The sequence below is a fragment of the Eupeodes corollae genome, chromosome 2 (assembly GCF_945859685.1).
Source record: "Eupeodes corollae chromosome 2, idEupCoro1.1, whole genome shotgun sequence".
Taxonomy (NCBI): domain Eukaryota; kingdom Metazoa; phylum Arthropoda; class Insecta; order Diptera; family Syrphidae; genus Eupeodes; species Eupeodes corollae.
In genome coordinates this window covers 126,639,252-126,660,362 of record NC_079148.1, presented here as the reverse complement: position 1 = coordinate 126,660,362, position 21,111 = coordinate 126,639,252, and the positions used below count along the sequence as shown (strand labels likewise).

At 35.0% G+C, this 21,111-nt stretch overlaps 2 protein-coding genes across 2 annotated transcripts in view; one reads left to right on the top strand and one right to left on the bottom strand.

The window, feature by feature from the left end:
* Positions 1-8,484, top strand: part of LOC129948297 (serine-rich adhesin for platelets) — an 85,363-nt gene extending 76,879 nt beyond the window's left edge. Inside the window, exons 4-5 of the mRNA XM_056059250.1 lie at positions 6,743-6,893; positions 7,114-8,484. Of these exons, the coding sequence (XP_055915225.1) occupies positions 6,743-6,893; positions 7,114-7,895 (933 nt within the window). The 3' untranslated portion in view covers positions 7,896-8,484. The remainder of the gene's footprint in view (positions 1-6,742; positions 6,894-7,113) is intronic.
* LOC129948296 (elongation factor-like GTPase 1) overlaps positions 1-18,833 on the bottom strand; it is a 220,269-nt gene extending 201,436 nt beyond the window's left edge. Inside the window, exons 1-9 of the mRNA XM_056059249.1 lie at positions 18,597-18,833; positions 18,306-18,535; positions 17,393-18,250; positions 17,001-17,335; positions 16,654-16,942; positions 16,378-16,588; positions 16,184-16,317; positions 15,687-16,119; positions 15,497-15,610 (exon numbers count right to left, since the gene is read on the bottom strand). Coding sequence (XP_055915224.1) covers positions 15,497-15,610; positions 15,687-16,119; positions 16,184-16,317; positions 16,378-16,588; positions 16,654-16,942; positions 17,001-17,335; positions 17,393-18,250; positions 18,306-18,535; positions 18,597-18,726 — 2,734 coding nt within the window. The 5' untranslated portion in view covers positions 18,727-18,833. The remainder of the gene's footprint in view (positions 1-15,496; positions 15,611-15,686; positions 16,120-16,183; positions 16,318-16,377; positions 16,589-16,653; positions 16,943-17,000; positions 17,336-17,392; positions 18,251-18,305; positions 18,536-18,596) is intronic.
* Between the last annotated feature and the right edge of the window lie 2,278 nt (positions 18,834-21,111).

Sequence of the window (21,111 nt, the reverse complement as noted above, 5' to 3'; positions counted from 1 at the left end):
TGACAATATCTAATTTTTACTTCTGCATTTTGTTAATCAGAAAATCATTTTGCAAATCAGATTATTCAAAAGAACGTTAAAATTAATTCCAGGAAAAGGTGAAATTTCTCTGTTTCTTAAATGTTTGACCCTATCTAATCTATAGACCATAAAGTGACCGGATAGCAGTTAATTTACGAAAATTCAGAAATAAAACAATTGTGTTTAGTTTTTTTTAAAACACAAAATGTATCCTGCTCTGACATTAATCTTATACAGTACATGGTTAAAAGTAAGAAGCTACAAATATAACAAATTAATTTAAGATCAAATATTTCATGTTCATTACGTAAATTAAATTAACTTCCTGTTACCTCAAAATATGACGTTATTAGACTTTAAACAAAAGTGGGTTACTCTGGCGTATACTCAATTTTTTAATCTTAGGATCGACAAGGACTCGATAATTGTAGGCTTTCGTCAAAACTACAGACGAGCTACAGCAGTAATGTTCTCAGTTTCGATTCTTAACATCAAAAACTTGTCCCAAAAGCTCAAATTTTTCAACACTTTCAACGACGACCCGAAAGTACCATTGTTTTGCGAACTCTGACTGTAAAATATTCCCAAGTTTTGTGTTGAATTTCAACTATTTAAATACGTTGGTGTGTCGTTCCATTTTTAGTTATGGCGTAGTGTATATTTGTCAAATGTCAAAACATAACAAATGTCAAATAGCGGGCTATACAAAATGATACCCCTTATTTTGAATAATGAAATAATACATTTTTTTAGAGAAAAAAATAATATTTCCTTTAGTCTTTATACTTTGAGAGAGATTTGAACTATCCTAAGTGCGGAGAACATAGAATTCCTCCTCAATGATTAACACTTTAAACTCCTTCCAAGATCAACAATCCATCGATACTTTAAACTCCTATATTTGTAGAGGAAATCCTCCAGTTCATCTTCTGTGAACTAATTTACTTAACCACATAACTTAATCTCCATATCAAAATACTTCATCACACATAATATCCATTCATTTCCATTCAATGGATTAAAGTGATAATCTTCTATTATTATTATTATATTCCGCATGATGTGTGTGGAAATTCATACTTCCTCTCACTCGAACCAATAAATTGAAGCTGGTTCTTCTTCGAATAAATTAACATAATCAAAATACGATATATTATTTTAAGTCATGCAACTTCATATCTTATCCTAGTCTCTTATAAGCCTCTACGTCTTTTTCCGCTTCTACCATCTGGCCCTGCCCTAAATATTGAATGTATATGCCTCCTCTTGGCTAAAATTAAATCTTCGATCTGATTATCAACAATACGAATATAATCGTCATATCATTAACCCCAAAGTCATTCATCATAACCGCTAAGTAGCAACCACTGACTTTTCCGTTAGAATAGAATTCCATCGCATCTTCGTCGTCATCGTTATCTTCTCCGGCTCCGTCTCTGGGTTGGGTTTTCTTCGAAAAGAAGAAGAAACATTTCTGCTCCTCTCACATCTCATAAGACGAGTATTGTGTTTTTAGAAGAAGCCACCTTCGCCACAGCGCATCACATCACATCAAATCACATCACATTGTAGGTTAGCTTCTTTGATTTGCAATGATATAGCTTACAATTGGAAAACTATGAAGACGAAGATGAACCTAGAGTAGGTCTTGGCTGCATAGAGTAGTCTCAGATACAAGAGTGGTTTTTGTTAAAATCTTCTTCGTTTTTATGCTAAGCACATGCGGTGGCGGTCATGTGACTGACTCCCTTTTTCCTGATGTTGGTGCATCTTTCATTTTAAATTTTGTTTTGCGTGGCTTGTTTCTTTGTTGCTTGTTTTATTTTTTTAGTACCCTCTACGATTCTGGGATATATTTGGAAGAGGGGAGGAGTAGGCGAAGGGCGGTAGAGGAATGCCTTAAGAGCTTCTTTCTAATTTATCCGTGTCGTGAGTCAGTTTCTTTTTGGGGTTTCTCTCCTTAATAAATACACTTCAAGAAAAAAGGGACGAAATAGAAATAGACTTTTTAAAGGGCCTTGAATTTCCAAAAATAGCAACTCTCCTCAAAAAAAGCTAAAATATTTTAAGCTTGAGATTTTGAAATTTCATGAAGTAGGTATTCAGCTTTAATTTAATTATATGTATGTAAGATCTTAAGAACTCAACTCATAAGCTGGCGCTGCTGTCGTTAAGATGAAAATTAAAATCAAAAAATGGCCGTAAACGTCAAAAATGTGATGGAAAAATCATGTTATCATGAGATTTTGAAATTTTATCAAGTAGGTATTCAGCCTTATATTTATTATATGTGCACTTTTAACAACTCAACTCATAAACTGGCGCTGCTGTCGTTAAGATGAAAATTTAAAAAAATGTCAGAAAACGTCAAACATGTGGTGAAATAGAACCATCAGCGTTTACATTCGTCAATCATGCTGTCAAACAAAACTTCCGGTTTGAATTTTAATCATTACGAACCTATAAGGAATATAAAAACAGATTTAAAAGATGGAGATATTTCCTTAATTTAAATTTTCCCAGCTTTAAAACAACTAAAGAAAATGTATTCTTTTTTCTGCATTTAAAATTCAACTATTATCAGCATGACAAATATTTTCAAATTTGCTTGTCAAAACATCAAAATATTGAAATATTTTAATTTCTATTCATCATACTTGACAATCTTTTCTATAATCAATTTTAATTTAATAAACACGGCTAAAAAAAACAGGGAAGATATTTGTATTTCTAAACTTGAAGACAACTAGAGAAAAGTAAACCATTATATTCTGCTTTTAATGGCTGAATCACAAAAACGATTCAGCTTCGGCTTCGTCTGCGTTACGGTGGGCCTGTTTCGAGGTTGCTTTGAATGACATTTCTATTATTTCATCCCTCCAAAGAGCAAATATTTTGTTTTTTGACATTTTTTACAGCTGTTGAGCTGTCACACAAAGCAAATGTTTAGATAATTGAACTAGAACTTCCATTTGGAGTCACATTACGTTACATAACGTTCTTTTCCTTACGATTGTCAAACAAAACGTAAGATCGAAGCTCCATTGTGATGATCTATGGCTGAGCTCGTAAACGTCAGGTGAAGCCAAAGCTGAAGCGTGTTTGTGACTCAGCCATACAATTTAAATTCATTCAGACTTGACAAATATTCTCAAACATGCTTGTCAAACCACCATAATATCAAAATATTTTTATTTCCATAAAACATATTTGACAATATGTTCTACAATCTGTTTCAAGTTAATAAACACGTTTTTCTTGGTAAGCTCAATTTAGAACAGAGTAGACCCTGAATACGTCGTGAGCAAAACTTTCCGATTTATTTATAAAACAAACAGAAGAACTGAACTGTTCTAGAATTTTTCCATAACTTGATAAATCAATTTCTTTCGTTTTTTGCCTTGTTTTTGCGTTCCATTGGGCAAAATAAATTGATTAATATTTATTTAACATCAAATTTTCAGAATTAAATTGTGTCTCAGGATCTATCGCTACTTGAACAAAAACAATAACATTTTAAACTATCAATTTGACTTATCATATATTTGGTATTTCAAGTTAATTTGCTTAAAAGGAAATACAAATCTGACAGTTAGATTGACAATTGTTTTAAGACAAAAAGAAACGTCACAAAATTAATCAAAAATCAATTTTAAATCTTGTTTCATTTACTGTGTTAAAAATTCAAGTTTTAATTGATCTAAAGTATACAAATCTAACTAAATATTCAAAATCTATTTTTTTGACAAATTAATATAAACTAAATTAACTTTTTGTTGCCAATAGAACATAAATCAAATCACACTTTTTTTGACACATTCGTGGCTACCATATTCAAATCCAAAATGGCGTTCTGAAGTCTATCGAAAACTGATTTTAAATGAAATGGTAAAACAGAGCCCCACCTCTTTTCAACTTTAGTACAGTACTTAAAGTGTCATTAAGACCAAATCCGCCCACTTTTAAACGTCACCACTCAAATTTATTCAACATTATCTTTCTCTTAACTTTTGCATTAAAAACGGAAAAATAACATCAAATCGTGTGGTGCTGGTGGAGACAGCAAAAAAGAATGATCACAACGCGCTCATGTCATGATGATCCGTTTTGATATCGTGATCAAAACAGAGACGAGAATGAAACTCCAGACCTGGGACGAGACCCTATAGTTAGATACATAGGTGAAGATGTGTAGACTGTTGGCATAGCCAAAGTGTTGTTTTATTTTGTTAAAGTTTTTGATATTATTCAGCTGATGTTGTGATGCTGTGCTATAGTGCTACTCCTTTCATCGGTATCTTGACATAGCCCCCAACTAAACCACACGTTCTTCCATATCTATGACTACACATATCCTCTCTTAGACATTTGCGTTTATATATGAAAAGCTATAGCCACACGAAGACCCCTAAAATCACGTCAATACCGCTGCTGGTGGCAAAATGCCGTAATCGATGGAGGAGCATCATAAAGTTGTTTTTGGTGGCGTGTTCTTCTTTTTTTTTATAAGAGGGGGATTCTGATAGGTATATCCCTCGTCACTATACCTAGACTCTAACTCCACTCTCATTGTCATGGGTTGCTTCTTCTCTATGCCAGTTCGGCTCGACATTGAAACTACATTAGCCTGGAATATCTGGGATTCGAACAAACAAAAGATAGATGGAGCACGGATAGCCATCACTATGTTTTGTAGAGCCCCCTTAGAAGATAGAAACAATGCAATTAACCTTTAGCTAATTTAGCGGCCTGGCCTCGCACATATAGATGCACCTCTAACATAAGATGATGCGCCTGACAAAGAAGCTCAAATGCCGGGAATTGCAACAAAAGAGTTTGTTCTCTTCGTAATAACAAAAAAAAGAGGTACAACGCCAATCTTCTTCTACGATATTTTATAGGAGCAAAAATACGGTGAGAAATTAGAAAATTACTAAGGGTCAGCTTCCAGATATGACCAAGACCATTCTGCGGCGAAGCAGATCAGTTGTTCGTGTTTTGTTGTTTGGGTCCGTCTGTCTGCCTGTCTTTATAAACAGTACATATATTTTGATGGGAACGGGCACGGAAATCGGCTTTATGCAACATTGAACTTTTATTGCTTAATTATGACAGAGCGTGCTCTTATTTTTTTTTTAGTTTTTTGTTTATGTTTTCATCTTCATGTTGCCTTCAAGGTAGTCATCGTCTTAGGCCAAGTTGGGCATCAGACTTCGGGCATCTGGCATCAGGCATCGCTATCGACATCATCATCAACATCATCATCCAGGCAATTCCCGAAGCTAAAAAGATTGGAACATTGTTTAGCAATTTAATTGCCTGCGAGGCATGTGGCCATCAAACATCGTAAGCGTAACATCGTCAAGAAAAAAGAAGATGGACTTTTTGAATCGCTTTTTATTACTATTTTGCTTCCTTGTTGTGTGAAGTGTGTGTATAGTTCTTTTATTTTTATACATCTATAGGTACCCATTTGGGGGGAAAAAATCTAATTTCCGTTTGAAGTTAATGAAGTTTTTTTTTCTTTTGCTCTGCTTCCCTATTGAACAAATTGTGTGATAAGTCCCTCATATGAGGAAAGATATTGGCGAGTATGCTGGATGTCTTAAAGATGATTGTAAGATGGTCAAAAAAAAGCTACAACATACGAGCATACAAAAATAAATCTAGATGTGTCTCAACCTTCTTCCTTTTCGTTTATTGCAAGAAATGGACTTCTTTAAGGTTGAATTCTTTTTGATGTCACATTTTAAGGATGTTAACACTAAAGTGTTTGGTTACTTTTTTAAAAATCATTTACGAAGAAAATAAAAGCTAAAAGGATACTTTTAGTCATCGAAATTTGTTGAAAAAAATTATATTCCTTGAATACACTTATAGATATAAAGTCTTAACATTTGAATGCAAGGACTTTAACAAGTGTTTAACATTGCAATCTTGTTATAGATTGAAAATTTGGAAGCCTCAGTATTTGGGTAAGTTAATTGAATGCAATGTTTGATTTGAATCATTGTATTCACAAAACGACTGCATTCTTTTGCAAACTAAATTGACGAATAGATCTATAGAGACAAACATAACCGAGTGTTTGTAAAATAAAAATGGAGACATTTGAAAAAAAAACCAATGACAGGCATTCTACAAACGGCATTACAACAAATTTTTCATAACGACTTTTTATGTCTTAAGGCTTTACAAGTTTTGCAAATTTAATAAATAAAAGTCCAAAGTTTGACTTTCAATTATATTTTGAGGGCACCTTTCTATCTGTAATTTTTTTTTGACAGTAGATTTGTAACATTTTACAATTTGTTGAATTCTGACAGCTGTGACGTTTTTTACCACTGTTTTTTTATATTTATCTTAACGACAGTAACGCCACATGCATATTTAAATTAAGGTTGAACACACACTTCATGAAAGTGGAAATTTCAAAATATTTCCTATACATATGTAAATATTATTTTATGAGGGCCTTGAAAGGCCTTGAAGGTAGGATTCGTGAAGTAATCTAATTTTGGGAATGATGTGGAATTACAGCTGTAGTTGTGGCGGAAATTTGTTAATGGAATACTGTTCACTTTTTTTTCTAAAGTTACTTTTTTTAAAATTAAAATGCAACATTTTACTGAAAAAAAAAGTTTCACAATTTATTTTTCTATTTTAAGTTTAAGATTCTTCAATTTTTGAAACTCATATTCTTGGATTCTTTTATTTAAAGGCAATAACATTGGCAAAAACATGTGAAGCTATAACTGAGATGCGGGAATGCCGCACACCTAAGGATTGGTCATTGCTTGCTCTACAAAATACACGCACTGGAAAGTCACATTATTTGGTTATTTGCAGATGTCCTGATCACTTCAAAATGGGTAAGTAACATATGAATTCCCATTGAGTCTTATCAGAGATCTTGATTTTCGTCGGAATATTTCTTTTCTCCAAATTTTGTATGGTATCTTGAATCTTCTTGGAAGTACATTTCCTTCGAAATGAGAATTCGAGAAAAAAAAACATTCCGGGGAAAAATTATGCACGAACACCCCCATTATTAAAGTAATTTCTCAAATTTTAAATTTATTTATTTCACAGAGGGACCAATGGCGCATGATCAACCCACATACGCCAGTGTACCCGGTATTCGTGTGTTCGGAATGATGTGTGTTAAACCTGGATTCTCAATAAGAAAACCATCAGTTCAACCACCAAAACGCTACCAACTCCAGAAGCCTTACTACATTCCAAATTCCCAAAACAAATACAGTTCGATAAAAGACCACAGTCGACCATCGTACGGTTCACCGTCGCTAGGAGGCAGCAGCAGTCTCAACTACCAGCCTCCTCCACAACATCATACTCTCCATCAACAAGACAGCTATCAATACCTGAACCGACCTGAAAGTTCCTCAACTCTATTTGTCAGTTCATCCAACAACCATGGCCACAATAGTCACAATGATTATCCAGAATCAATTAGTTTTAATGGTGGCATTTATGGCCGTAATAATGAACGCAATGGAGAGAAACCAATTCCAGCTACAGATGAAGACGTCACTAGTACCAGCTCGAGTAGCAGCAGCAGCAGTAGCGGTGTTAGTGAAAGCGACAGTCCTCCCAGCAGCAGTAGCATCAGTCCCATTTCGAGCGAAACAAAATCAGAAGAAATCAGTCGGACATCATCATCAGCTGAAATTGATGAGTCTCCAACGACGTTAGAGGCCGCCACTGGAGCAGCTACCAAACGAGACAAAAGATCAGTAGTAGTTGATGATGCCGATGATTTCGAAACGGAAATTTATGACAGTGAGGAGAGTACACCGGAATTTCCATGGCAACGAGCAATGGCATTTCAACGATCAATAGTGTGGGACTAAATTAAGGGAATAAGAACCGTTATAAATTTAATTTTTCGACTGTGACTGAAAGCGCAAAACAAAAAACCTACTATCAAAAGCCTATATCCGCTAGGAGTATTATTAACTAAATGTCTGCCGACGAAAACTTCCATTTTGATAAGCTCATTTATGCTACACCCTAACATGTATCCATTTAGCATCATCATTTATTTTCGTCGCCAATTTAATTATATATTAAAACAAAAACTTAAAATGTATTTTTGTGTAGTAGAAGGGTTTGGAGGAGTATTAATTTTTTTTTTGGGAACGATCTTTAATTGAGTTCCAGATCCAAATTAAGTATTTTTTGGAGAGCTTATTAGAGAAATGTACCCAGAAATATGGGATTATAAATATATATTTTTAAAATATGTTATAAACAATTTAATAATATTTAAATTACATATTTAAAAAAAATGTAATAGGTACATAGTTTAACATAGATAAGTGTGAACGTATTGAAAATCGATGAACATACAAGAACTATGTAATATCAGAATAATTAAATTATAAGATTGAAAGATAAATTATTTTTATTTATTTTATTATTTTTTGTACTTAGATTTAAGGAGCATTTACTAGATTAATGAAATAAAATAAAAACGTACAATTTAAATTGATTGTTTTTATTTTAAAGTAAATTGGAAAAAATAAGGCGCCATTAATTGTGTCTTATGGATACAAAAGGGGCTGAGTACAGTACACTTTCTTCGCTTTATTTCTGAAACAAACTGAAGAACTAAACTGTCAAATCCTTTAGAATTAGCCAATACACATAAAACAAATATGAAATCCTACATGCTCAGCTTTTTACTCCATTAGCTTGGACATTTAATTCAGAGCTCATAGAGCCTGTTTTGATTGAAAAAATAAGCACAACCTGAGAGTTATAATATATGTAAGCTAAAAAAGTAGAACAGATCTTCTTTTGACAGCTAGAAAATCGAATAGGTGTAGTTCTAACCTTTTGAAATGTCAAAAGATGACAGCTTCATAATTAACAGAAAATTTATTGGAAAGCTCTTTACATGAAACACACGTTTCATAGCATTGGACAGGTCTAGACGACATAAGGGAGTTGAAAGTTAGACAAACTTTTAGTATCTGATTGGCTAGCTGTCAAAAATTGCATTTCAATTCAGGCAGCTGTAATGGAAAGTTGACTGGAAAGTAAGTCAAAAAAAAAATCCCTAACGATTAAGTCAAATTTACTTCTGTCAAAATGACAGTTGATCATGTCTTTTCATTCAACTGCGCTGAACTTTATTACTCTATAATTTATTTATTTTCTGCACAACTTCATTTAATGTTTTCTGTAAAAGGGATTCTTGTCAAAGAAATATGTAATACTTATTTCGATACAAAATACAAATCGTGATAGACTTGTAGCTTGCGGAGAAGTGTTTTGTAGACAATAATGTTATTGGTAGTTTCTGTACTATTAACTTAAATAGAGATTTATAAACTAAAGTTCTGAATTTGAAATTCATGACACTTGAAAATTTAACTAGTTGCTTTTGGCTAGATCCCTTATGTTGTCTGAACCTGACCATTATTTGAAAATACAGTCAAAATCAGTTATAACGACTTCGATTATAACAATAATTAAATTTAAAATATATCGTTTTTAACAATTTAAAAAAACTAGAGGAACTGCCAATATTGTATTAGGTGGAAAGTTTGTTTCAAAACTAATGCATGATGCTTGTAGTATTGAAGAAAAGGCTTAAATGTCAAAACTTGATTTGTAGACACAGATGACGTTGCTTCTTAACCATAAATAAATTATAATCTTCTAAAAATAATTAATAATGTCTTTTTTTAGGGAACACAAAATTGAAAATTGGTTATAACGAAACACCGGATATGACGAGCAAATTCTAGAGTCAAAAGGAGTTCTTAAAGACAGTATGTACTGAACATTTTTGGTTTTATTCTTTTGAAATTTAATTCAAAAGAAAAGTACATACAAAAAATGCTGAGAAAAGAATGCAACTTAAAGAATCAAACATTTTGGATTTTCTCTATTTAAGTTGATGATAACTTGCATTATATTGTTTTTCACAATTTTAAGTAAAATATAAGACCTTTAATTTTGTAATTTCAAGTAACGCTGACATTTGAAACCCCTATAACCCCTACCCTATTGAACGAGTTGGATAGCTGTATTGAGATAAATAAAAAAAAATTAGGTGGCGGAACAGTCCATGAAGAACCTGGGCCTAGTGACTTACAACTCTCAATCATTCCTGTGTGCGAGTAATGTTGTCAGAGATGGAATGGACCTACAGTTTATATGCCGAACCGAACGGCTAATTTGAGAAAGCACTTTTTTATGACAAGAATTACTCTTGGAGGATTTTTCAATTCCTCGCAAGAGGCAGTTTCCGTGAAATAAGTTAGGTGACACAGGGATTGAACCCAGAACCCCTTGTATGACTGTCTAACGCACTAATCATCACGCTACGGATAATTGTATTGAGATAGCTGTCAAAAAATAAAAACTTTTAGCTTTTTACAAAAAGTAGAGAAACATTAAAGCTTCTAAGTCAAAATTGTTTTAAGATAAAACATTTAATGAATAATTCAACTGATTCGTCGGACGATGATAAATTGATTGGTGCGTAACAAATAGCTTCTTCATAGTATATTATGTACAGAAAATCGACCGAAGGGCCCGTTTTTACTAACTGTATAACTTGGGAGTTTCTTACAAATTTGTAAAAGCTTTGGAAAAGCTCCATCAACAGACTGAAGCGTACGTATTTGATGGAGAAAATATATCAAAGAAACTGGAAGTCAATCGAGGAGTAAGAAAAGGTTGCAATTTAAGTCCTTTGCTCTTCGCGCTGTTTCTCGATGACCTGACTGAATATCTGCCTTGTGAAGTAAGGTTTGGTGACAAGCTGGTAAAAAACATAATGTATGCCACGATATTGTCATGTTTGCTGAGTCACCCACGTCCTTATTAATGATAAACAGACTAGCAGAATATTGCAAGGTATGGAGCTTAGAGGTAAACACGGTAAAGACTAAAGTGATGATCTTTCAAAACGGAATAAGTTCAGGCAAGCCAGGAAGGCCTGCAACGCCCATATTCGACAGACAACAAATTTTTACATGACCAAAAATTACGGCAAAAAATACTGCAACGTCCCAAAAGGCAGTACAAATTTTTGGTCATTTGTAAAAAACATGAGGAATTCTTCTTTTTCCACGGTTCGTACGCTCGTTTAAAAATGACACTACATTTGTTAGCTCTTTAGAGAAAGCTTATCTCTTTGCTAGGCAATTCGCCACCAATTCAACGCTGCCAGTGAGTGTTATGCCTCCGTCCGTACTTGAGCGAGTTAGTGATTCTATGGACAAATCTTTTTTCGCACTCGTACGTGTAGCGAGAGTCCAAAAAGATCTTCATACATAAATCCGCTAGTCCGAATGGTATCCCCGATATTGTTCTGAAGAGGTGTTCTTCAACGCTGGCAAAACCACTTCTCAGGTCTCGTTTCGAGTGGATGGAAAACCGCATTTGTCCAGCCTATTCCCAAAAAAGGCGAATCTTCCTCATCGTCTAATTATCGACCGATTGCACTTACGTCCCTTCTTTCCAAGGTCATGGAAACGCTGATTAATTATCAGCTCAAGAAATATCTTGAAGAACGGAAGCTTCTTAATGACTGACAATGAGGCTTTCATAGCAATAGGCCACTGGTGATCTCATGGTTCATCTCACCGAACAGTGGAACAAATCTTTACATAGTTTTGGAGAAATTAAGATTGTTGCACTTGATACCTATTTCAAAAGCATTTGATAGGGTTTGGCATCAGGCTCTCTTATCGAAAATGCGTGCTTTCGGTTTTCATGAATCTCTTCTTCATCGGATTAAAAATTACCTTTTAAATCGTTCAATACAAGTAGTTTTGGATGGATTCAAGTCTGAAAATCACAAAATAAATGCTGGTGAGCCTCAGGACTCTTTTCTATCTCCAACATTCTTTCTCATTTTTATTAATGATCTCTTGTCTGCAACTTCTAATCCAATACATTGTTTCGCTGACGATAGTAGTCTTAGATTTTCATATTCGTTTGCAAAATCACATCCCTCTTCTTCGGATGTGGAACTGCAACGACAAAATATGATAAGCTCGATAAATTCCGACCTAAACAGCATTGTACAATGAGGAATAAAAAACCGCGTGGAGTTTAATGCTTCGAAAACCCAATGCTGTCTAGTATCGTTAAAGCGAAATATACTCCCCTTGCCATTATCCATAAATGGCACTTGCATCAAGGGGACTGAATATCTCAATATTCTCAGTATGTGTGTCACCAACCACCTTTTGTGGAACGATTACATACGAGTTGTCGCCAAAAATGCCGCAAGATGTTTAGGTTTTGTAAGGTGATGCAAGAAGTTTTGCTCCTCCTCTGATCTGGCTGTTATCTACAAGACTTATATACGTCCAAAGCTTGAGTATAACTCCCATATCTGGGCTGGTGCTCCTGCAACTTACTTAAGAATCTTGGACAGTATTGAACGTAGAGCGTTTAGATTGATTGGTTTGGTGATATAACCATCATAAGATCATTTACGTCGCTTGAACATCGTCGAAATTTTACTTGTCTCAGCCTTTTTTACCGTTATTTTAATGGTTTATACTCTAGAGAAAAAGCCAATTGCATTTCTCCACCTAAACAGTTCAACCGTAATACTCGCGCTTCTAGGAATGCTCATCAATATACTCTCGAGCCCAACTTCGGTCATACTGTCAAGTACAGAGATTCGTTCTTTAGAAGTACTATGCGAATGTGGAATGCCTTGCCACACTCTGTCTTTCCCAGCCATTGCAATATTCAGGAAATGTGCACCAACACCTCCTTTCAACCATAATAAGGGTAGTATTATCTCTTTGAGTGTGCGCTTATTATAAAAAAAATGTTTCTTCTGAAAGGAAGGAATTTGAGGAATCCCAGAAATCCTATATTCGAAATTCGTTTTCAAACTTCATAGCAACGCGTAAACTTTATAATTAAATTATTTTGATTATAAATTATGTTATGATTACTGTTAAGCTTTGCTTTCGAAGCCTTAAAATCAATTCAATTACATATGTTTGGTTAGAAATGTATGTATAATGGAAGGGAGGAAGTCTAAAAAATTACGAACAAATTTGGAACTTTTGAGTCTTTGGAATATTTTTATCAAAGAATACACTTTTGCTTTCACATTTCGGCATGTATTTTCTGGACGCTATTTTTGCTTGAATTAGACCCTGTCTAGATTTGTCATCACATGTAGACATCGCAGCTTCGGTAACAATTTTGACAGAACGTTCGACTGCTTGGGTGTTGCAAGGCAGCCTCAAAAACGTTAAGTTGCTTACCCCCCTTGAATTTATAATTTTCAAAATTTCATCATTAGGAACATCTTCTAAAACTGGGGGTTCATAAATTTTTTGCTGCCAATCTATCATATCAGTGTATGATGAAGCATACAAATTAATTTTTGGGACTTCAAAAACTCGTTGCACGTTTCTTGAGTCGAACTTCTAGCTTTGAGAATTCGTTTGGCAGCAAGCTTCCGAACGTGTAGTGTACTATCTGTTAACATTGATAATAAAAGGTTTTCAGGGTGTGCAAAGTATGCATTTCGCTGGATTACAGGATTTATAACTTGCTTGAGTTCAGGAGAGAACTTATCGATACTCCTCAATAAGTTTCCAAAAATGTCTTGAACACTTGAACCGACCTTGCATATTTGAATGCATCTTTATCTGAAACCATAGTGGTGCATAAACCATCACAACAAAATCTGCCACATAAATTAAATTTTGTGATGGATTTGCTGTAAATACGTAAAGGCGGAGTATTCTGTTCGCTTTCATAAGCCATCGGGCACGAGACATCTTTCCAGGCGCTTTATTTGCTAAGTAAGATGGAAAATTTTCGGTGATCACTGCAGTTGTAATTCTTTGCTGACAAATCTGCCAGCGTACTCGTTGTTTGTATCTTTTGGTACCCTTTTTAACGACACCAAGAGTTTTGTATTTTATTCCATAGAAATACAAAGCAGGAACATTTGATTTGAACATAAAGCTTTGGATGTTAATTCGGTCCGTACTTTGTTTCTTTCTCGACGTATTTTAGATTTATCAATCGTCTCTACATCGGACTTTAGATCATAAAGTGCAGCAGAAACAATGGCGGCTGCTGCCCTATCAAAAACTGCATACCTATCACATGTCTTGGATAATAGTGGTCTTTTTTGGTCTTTGATTTAGACGTTGAGGGTTTATTTATCTCTCCATTTTCGTTTGACGTAGGTCTTATGGAAAGGTTGTCACTATCAGAATCACACGATGAAGATAAATTGTTAAGTTTCTCCTTTCTTTGTTCTTTCTGTTGCTCTTTTTGTATTATTGAAGCCGAACGTCTTATTGATCTTTCTATTTTTTTGCAATTTGGCAGAAGCTACACGATCGACACTACCTATCCTCATTTTTCTCTTAGATCTTTGATCTTGTTGAAAGTTGAGATTTGATACTTTGTTTTTAAAGTCTTAGTTTATTTTATCGTTATCAAATTGTACTAATTTTTATATGTTTGATGTATTGAAAATAAATATTATTACAGTTCAGAATCTTGAAACATCAGATCTCATAAAATGGTTTGATTTTCTTTATGCACTTTGTTTTCTTTTGCACAAATACGTTAAGAAATGTCTTTGAATTTGCATAAGCAAATGTCAAACAAAACTGTGGTTTGTTTCAAAAAAATTTGCTTCTTTTCGTCGGAACATCTTTTTAAAGATTTATTTAAATTTTTACACTTTGCATAGTATGATCTCAATAACTGAATTATTTGAGCATTGGTAACTATTGGCAGAGATGCTTTTTTCCTCATCTGAGAAACTAGTTTTTCTACATCATAAAAGGACGGTTCTTTCTTTGTGTTTCTATCTAACCTAAGATGAAATCTGGTCCATTCGTAAAACTTCATAACATCTGCGTAAGTTGGTAAAATATTTTCTTTGAGTTCCTCCATTGCTCCAAAAACTGGACATTTATAACAACGACTTGTTTTTTCCATTTCGAAATGATGCTAACTTTAAAAGAAGTTTCTCTGTTTTTCCAATCCTGTTTGTCGACGATCGAATATTATTATTATTTTGTATTATTATTGATATTATCAAACAAACTTTCAGCGTTTTGGTCACGATCACATGAATAAAAATAACTATTTGACGCTTTGAAATAAGTTAAAGTAATGAAGTTCCTTCCGCTTTTGATTGTAAAAAAAATTAAATTTGAAAATTTGAATATGGGATTTTAATGTTTTCTAAGGTAATTTTCACTGTCGATGAGCAAATATTTTATTTGGTCATTATAAAGCCCATTTGGCCACGTTTCATTACTATTAGAATTCAAAATCAGCTAAATTAAAAAAATGACCCACCCTAAAATGTATGTTGTTGGATTAGCATGTACTTAAATCCACCTTAGAGAGGAATATTGAGTACTTTGAAAGATGGGCATTTAAACCACCAAAAAATCAAACAGTTTTAAAACCTATAACTTACCTAAAACTTCAGCATTAACAACGATATTACAACTATACATCGGTGTTACCAAACGTTGAGGTTGTTTACAAAAGGCTTGTTTGCATGCTTCTTTTGCTGTTGACATAACTTGACCTAAAATTATAAAACAAAAATCAATCATTACTCATTTTTCTTTCAATTTTGTTTTTAAATTCTTCTATTTTTTTACCAGAAAACGGTCCATAAGACTTAGAATTCAATTCATCACTTGCATCCACAGTCCATTCTAAGACAACAAAACAAACTCCTTGCATTGGTTCATCACACAATGGACCCGCTGTCGTTGTCAATTGGAAACCATTAACAAAAGAACTATCATAGTCACGACGTACATCATGTTCAGCATTTGCCTCGGATTTAACCGAATCAGGATCATCTAACCAAAAACTAACGTGTTCATAATCAGTAAGATTGAGAAGAATATTTGTTCCACATTTTCTCGGTCCAATTGACCAGATTCGATCGATTAGATTCGATGTTGCATTGGAGAGAGCTTTTAAGTCGAGTTCTTCAAGTGCAGTGGCGAGGGATTTTTTAATTTGTCCAAGGAGTGTTTTGTATTTGTCGGAAATCACAGAATTTTTTGTCATGTTTGAAAGTTCCTGTAAACAAAATCAAGAAATCTGTTTAGAGACTGAAAAGTTACCCCAAAAAAAAGTTATGTACCTTGAAAACAGTTGAATATTTTTCAAGAATTTCTACAACAGTTTCTGGTAAAGGAAGAGCTATGAGTTTGATTGTTCCCAATTTATTGACGGTCTGAAGAGTTATAACTTTTTTACTGATGTCTTTGTCAGTGGCTAAAATGACAGAAATATTTTAATGCACCTTGTCATAGACTTGTTAAACTTTAAGCTGACCTGTTTTGACAATTGCTTCATTAACCATATCCATTGTAGCTTCGGGAACTATGGTTTCTCGGAAGGAAACAATTGGTTTGGAGACATTAAGTTTCACCTTAGCGTAGTTTTCTTCTAGGTCCCGAACACATTTCTCTACATGAACTTCACCAAGAGTGGTAATAACATGTTCTCCTGAAGGTTCCACTGAAACTTGGACACAAGCATCAGCCTTAAAAAAATTAGTTTAAACATAGTTAGTTTAAAATAGGACTCCACCAAACAAATTCGTTTTACCTGATTAAGAAGTTTAAGTCCTTTGATCAACTTAGGCATGTCCAGAGGATTGACTGTCTCAATGGCAACTCTCAAAATCGGTGTGGCCATTACGGTAAGTTCACTAAATGAAGGGCAAAACGTCGTACTACTGAGTGTAGCTGTTTTGATTACATCATTCTCCAAGCCTCCGATTCCAACAATACTTCCAGCTGGTGCTGAATCCAGGTGTTGAAGTTCCCCACCCATAAACAGGTATAACTCTCCAATAGTAACTTCGGTTACAAAAGGTGAATCTGTAGCAATTCGACTAAAAAAAAAAACAGAAAACTAATAAAACATCTCCCAAAAACTGGACATGAACAAACTTCGTATTTCTGGGATCGTGTTTTGGAGATAAAACAAACAACTTTTGTCCAGTTCTCAAAGTTCCACTGAAAACTCTCGCAAAAGCAACAAAGACAAATTCCTTTTTCTCTTCTGGTTCTGGTAGAGGCTCCTCGGGTTTCGCAACTTCTGTTTGACTTGGTTCTTTAGTCATCTCTTGAACTCCAGCTGTGATTTGCTCCAGAGCCGCTTGCTCAGCCAACTGCTTTCTTTCTTCGATCTTTTGTCGAATGATTGCTCGTCGTTCCGACATCTCTTGCTCCGTCATACGCTTTGGTTTGTTCTCCGGCAATTGAGACGTATGGTACGAGGTCATCTATTGAATAACAACTTGTTTTAGGTAATTGGCTAAAAGAGACAAAAAAATACACACCTTTGATATAAATGCAACAACATTCTCACTCGAAGCATCACACTTTTTGAATTCCTCTTTGAATGCCAACGTCTCTGGGGGATATGTGGTGAGCTCGACATTCGTCGGGAATAACAACCGCTCTGCTCTCTCATCAGAAATCACATTCGGCTGAGGAATGTGTCGAATAACCATGTGCAAGATTGATTTGTCCACAGGAAGCCACTGCCCAAGGACAGCCTTGATTTGCGACTTCACGTCGCCCATCTTGAGATCTCTCGGACTAAGCTTGATGCCAAGTTTCTCTGCTATCACAGGCAACTTCTCCTTGTCTTTTCTTACCACAATAATATCATACAAGTTCCATATGTTCTCCAAGACAAATTGCACAAACATTGGCTTTTTGGCCTTTTCTTGAGCTCCAGGCATGGCGCATTTCTTCTTGGAATTATAATAGAAATCTCCCCATAGAACTTTATCGAGTTCTTCGCGTGGGATTTCCAGTCTCTCGGCATAGGTCCTGGAGAAGTCACCTATGGAGAAAGCCCATCCATCGAAGGCTGAACAGAAGACGACATTTCCATTTTCTGGAGTGAAGTAGAGAGCAGAGTCATCAACATCTTCGAGAGCAGACTCATGATTGTCTTTCTTTGAAGTGTCTTCCTTTGACAACACATCGGAGGCAAAGACACTTCCAAGAACTGCATTGACTTGCTCAAGAACTTGAGAGATATGAAAATAGGCATCAATGGGAGTCATTTGCTTCTCCATTATCAATCTATCGATCTTATTTAGAACCAAAACTGGTTTCAGATGTTCTACGTAGGTTTGTTGAAGACATGCTCGAGTCTGCGGACATACTCCCTCAACAACATCAACCTGAAAAAATTATTCTTCACTTTCTACCCCCTTTTAAGACCCAAAACAAACTTACCACAACAATAGCTCCATCACACAACCTCACAGCAGTCGATACCTCACTGGAGAAGTCAACATGTCCTGGAGAATCTATCAAATTTATAAGATAATCCTTATTCTTTGTCATCTCTTCGTCTCGGTAGTACAACGAAATACTGCTGCTTTTCATGGTGATTCCACGTTCCTGTTCATCTTCTCGATTGTCCAAGTAACGTAGCTTCCCAGCCATACGTTGTGAGATTATTCCTGCATCCCAAAAAATTCCAATTAATCGAATCTTATAAGAAACCTTGAGTCTTTTGCTTACCATTGCTAGCAACAAGTGAATCGGCTAGAGTTGTCTTTCCATGGTCAACATGAGCTAGAATGCAAATATTTCGGACTTTTGTTATGTCCTTTTGTAGCTGGATAAAGTCTTCGGTGTCGATGTGTGGCATCTTTCGAGTTGACAAATAATAATTAAATTCCAAAAACTAAAATTAAAATTATGCTGAGAATAAACTTTCCGAGTTTAATTTCCACACGTGCGTTGTTTACTTTTTGCAAATCGCGAAACAAAAATATTTTGACATTTCAGATTTTGTGAAGGTTGTCAAACATTTTTTAGTGGCGTTCCAGGTTATAGAAACTCGATTTTTAATTTGTGTGTATTTTTATTTTATTTTCATATTAATATGTATTATGCTTTTTCAAAACTACTGAAAGTAACTTTGACTTGTGAAAATGTGTAACAGAGCTGTAATATTGTATTTTTGATGTCCAAACAAAAATTAAGTGTTTATTTGTTAATTGACTTATTTCGTTTGGCAGCTAATTAAATTAACCTCAGTATTGTTTGCCCGATCCTGAAAAATGGAGACCCTCTAAACTGCACCAACTATAGAGGAATCACTCTGCTTAACATCGCTTATAAAATCTTCTCTGTCGTAAAATGTGAACGTCTAAATCCCATCGTCAACAACCTGATAGGTCCTTATCAGTGTGGTTTTAGACCAGGAAAGTCCACAGTTGATCAAATATTCACATTACGGCAGATTGTGGAAAAAACCCAAGAATACCAAATCGACACCACCCAATTTTTCATGGATTTCAAGACCGCATATGACAGCATCTAAAGGGACGAGCCGTTTGTGTAGGATGACCATGGAAAATTCACTGTGCTCCATAAAGGTTGGAAACAACTTAACAGAACCTTTCGATGTCAAAAAAGGTTTTAGACAAGGTGATACGTTATCATGCGAATTTTTTAACATCGTGCTTGAGAGAATAGTGCAGAGCTCACACGTCAATACTAGAGGCACTATCTTTCAAAAATCTGTCCAATTACTGGCATATGCTGATGAAATTGACATAATCGGATGAACTCAGCTGATGTCAATGGGGTTTTTGTGAGTATTGAGGCAGAGGCGGCAAAAATGGGTTTAACGATCAATGAGTGCAAAACAAAGTACATTCTGTCATCAAGAAAGGACATACAACACCGACGTCTTGGTCAAAACGTCACCATCGACAGACGTAACTTTGAGGAAGTCAATGACTTCGTCTACCTAGGCTCCGCTGTAAACGCAGAAAACAACACCAGCGCAGAGATCAAACGCAGAATAACTCTTGGTAACCGCTGATTCTTTGAACTAAGAAAGCAATTGAGTGGTAAAGTCCTCTCTCGAGGGACCAAAGTTTTACTATATAATAACTTATCATCAACGTCTTGCTATACGGTGCAGAAGCATGGACTATGACGAAAGCGGATGAAAGCATCTTGGGTCGGTTCGAGAGAAAAATTCGTCGTGTGATCTACTGTTCCGATGGCATCGAAGGGGAGTGGAGGAGAAGATGGAACGACAAGCTGTACAGCAACGTAGACTTAACCAGAAGTGTACAATTCCAACAACTAAGATGGCTGGGTCACATAGAGGGAATGGAAACCAATGCCTCGGCCCTGAAAGTCTTTGAATCCACACCCACAGGACAGCGCAGTAGAGGAAGACCGCGGATCAAGTGGCACGCACAAGTGGAAACTCGGAGCGCGAAACTGGATACATCTAGCTAGTGACCGAGCTAGATGGAGAAGTTTGTTGGGTGAGGCCCTATTTCACACAGCACTGTAGCGCCACCTTATGTAAGTAAGAAAGTAACCTGATTAAATTTGGGATCAACTGATCACTAAGTCGAGGTGATCCATTTGACACACTTTCGTTATAACCACCCGAATCAGAAATTCTTCCATAATATTGCAAACACGATTTTCACTTCTAATTTCATCAAAATGACACATAATTAAACCATTGATTTTGATCCAGAAAAATAAGATCAGAAATTATAATTAAAATCAATTTGATTTTTTGTACAAGAGCTCTTATTTTGACGTTTCAAACAAAAAGTATGCCTCGTTCCCTTTTCTATCTCAAAATGAGCATTCAAAGTATTAAAAGAGTAAAATCAAAAACAAATTTATTTATTTTACCAATGGGAAACCTCTCTGGGATAAGGTTCATTCAACAATTCGGATCAATAAGGATATTTATCACTGTCTTCATCAAATTTGAAAGTGAATTTATCTACTCCGCAAGAAAAATATTCCATACAATGGCTGCGTTCAATCTTAGTCAGATAGGGTATCGGGATACCTTTTTGTAAGTGTTTTACGTTTAAAATAACAGCTGATCAAAAACACCTGAGATGTCAAAAAATCAATCCAAAGGTATCCAAGAATGTCTGGGGTATGTAGATATCTGACAGAACAGCTGATTTAACACAGGGTTGAATTTCAAAAAACTTGAAAATTGATTTCAGTGTAATGTTAGTTAATATATTAATCTTGT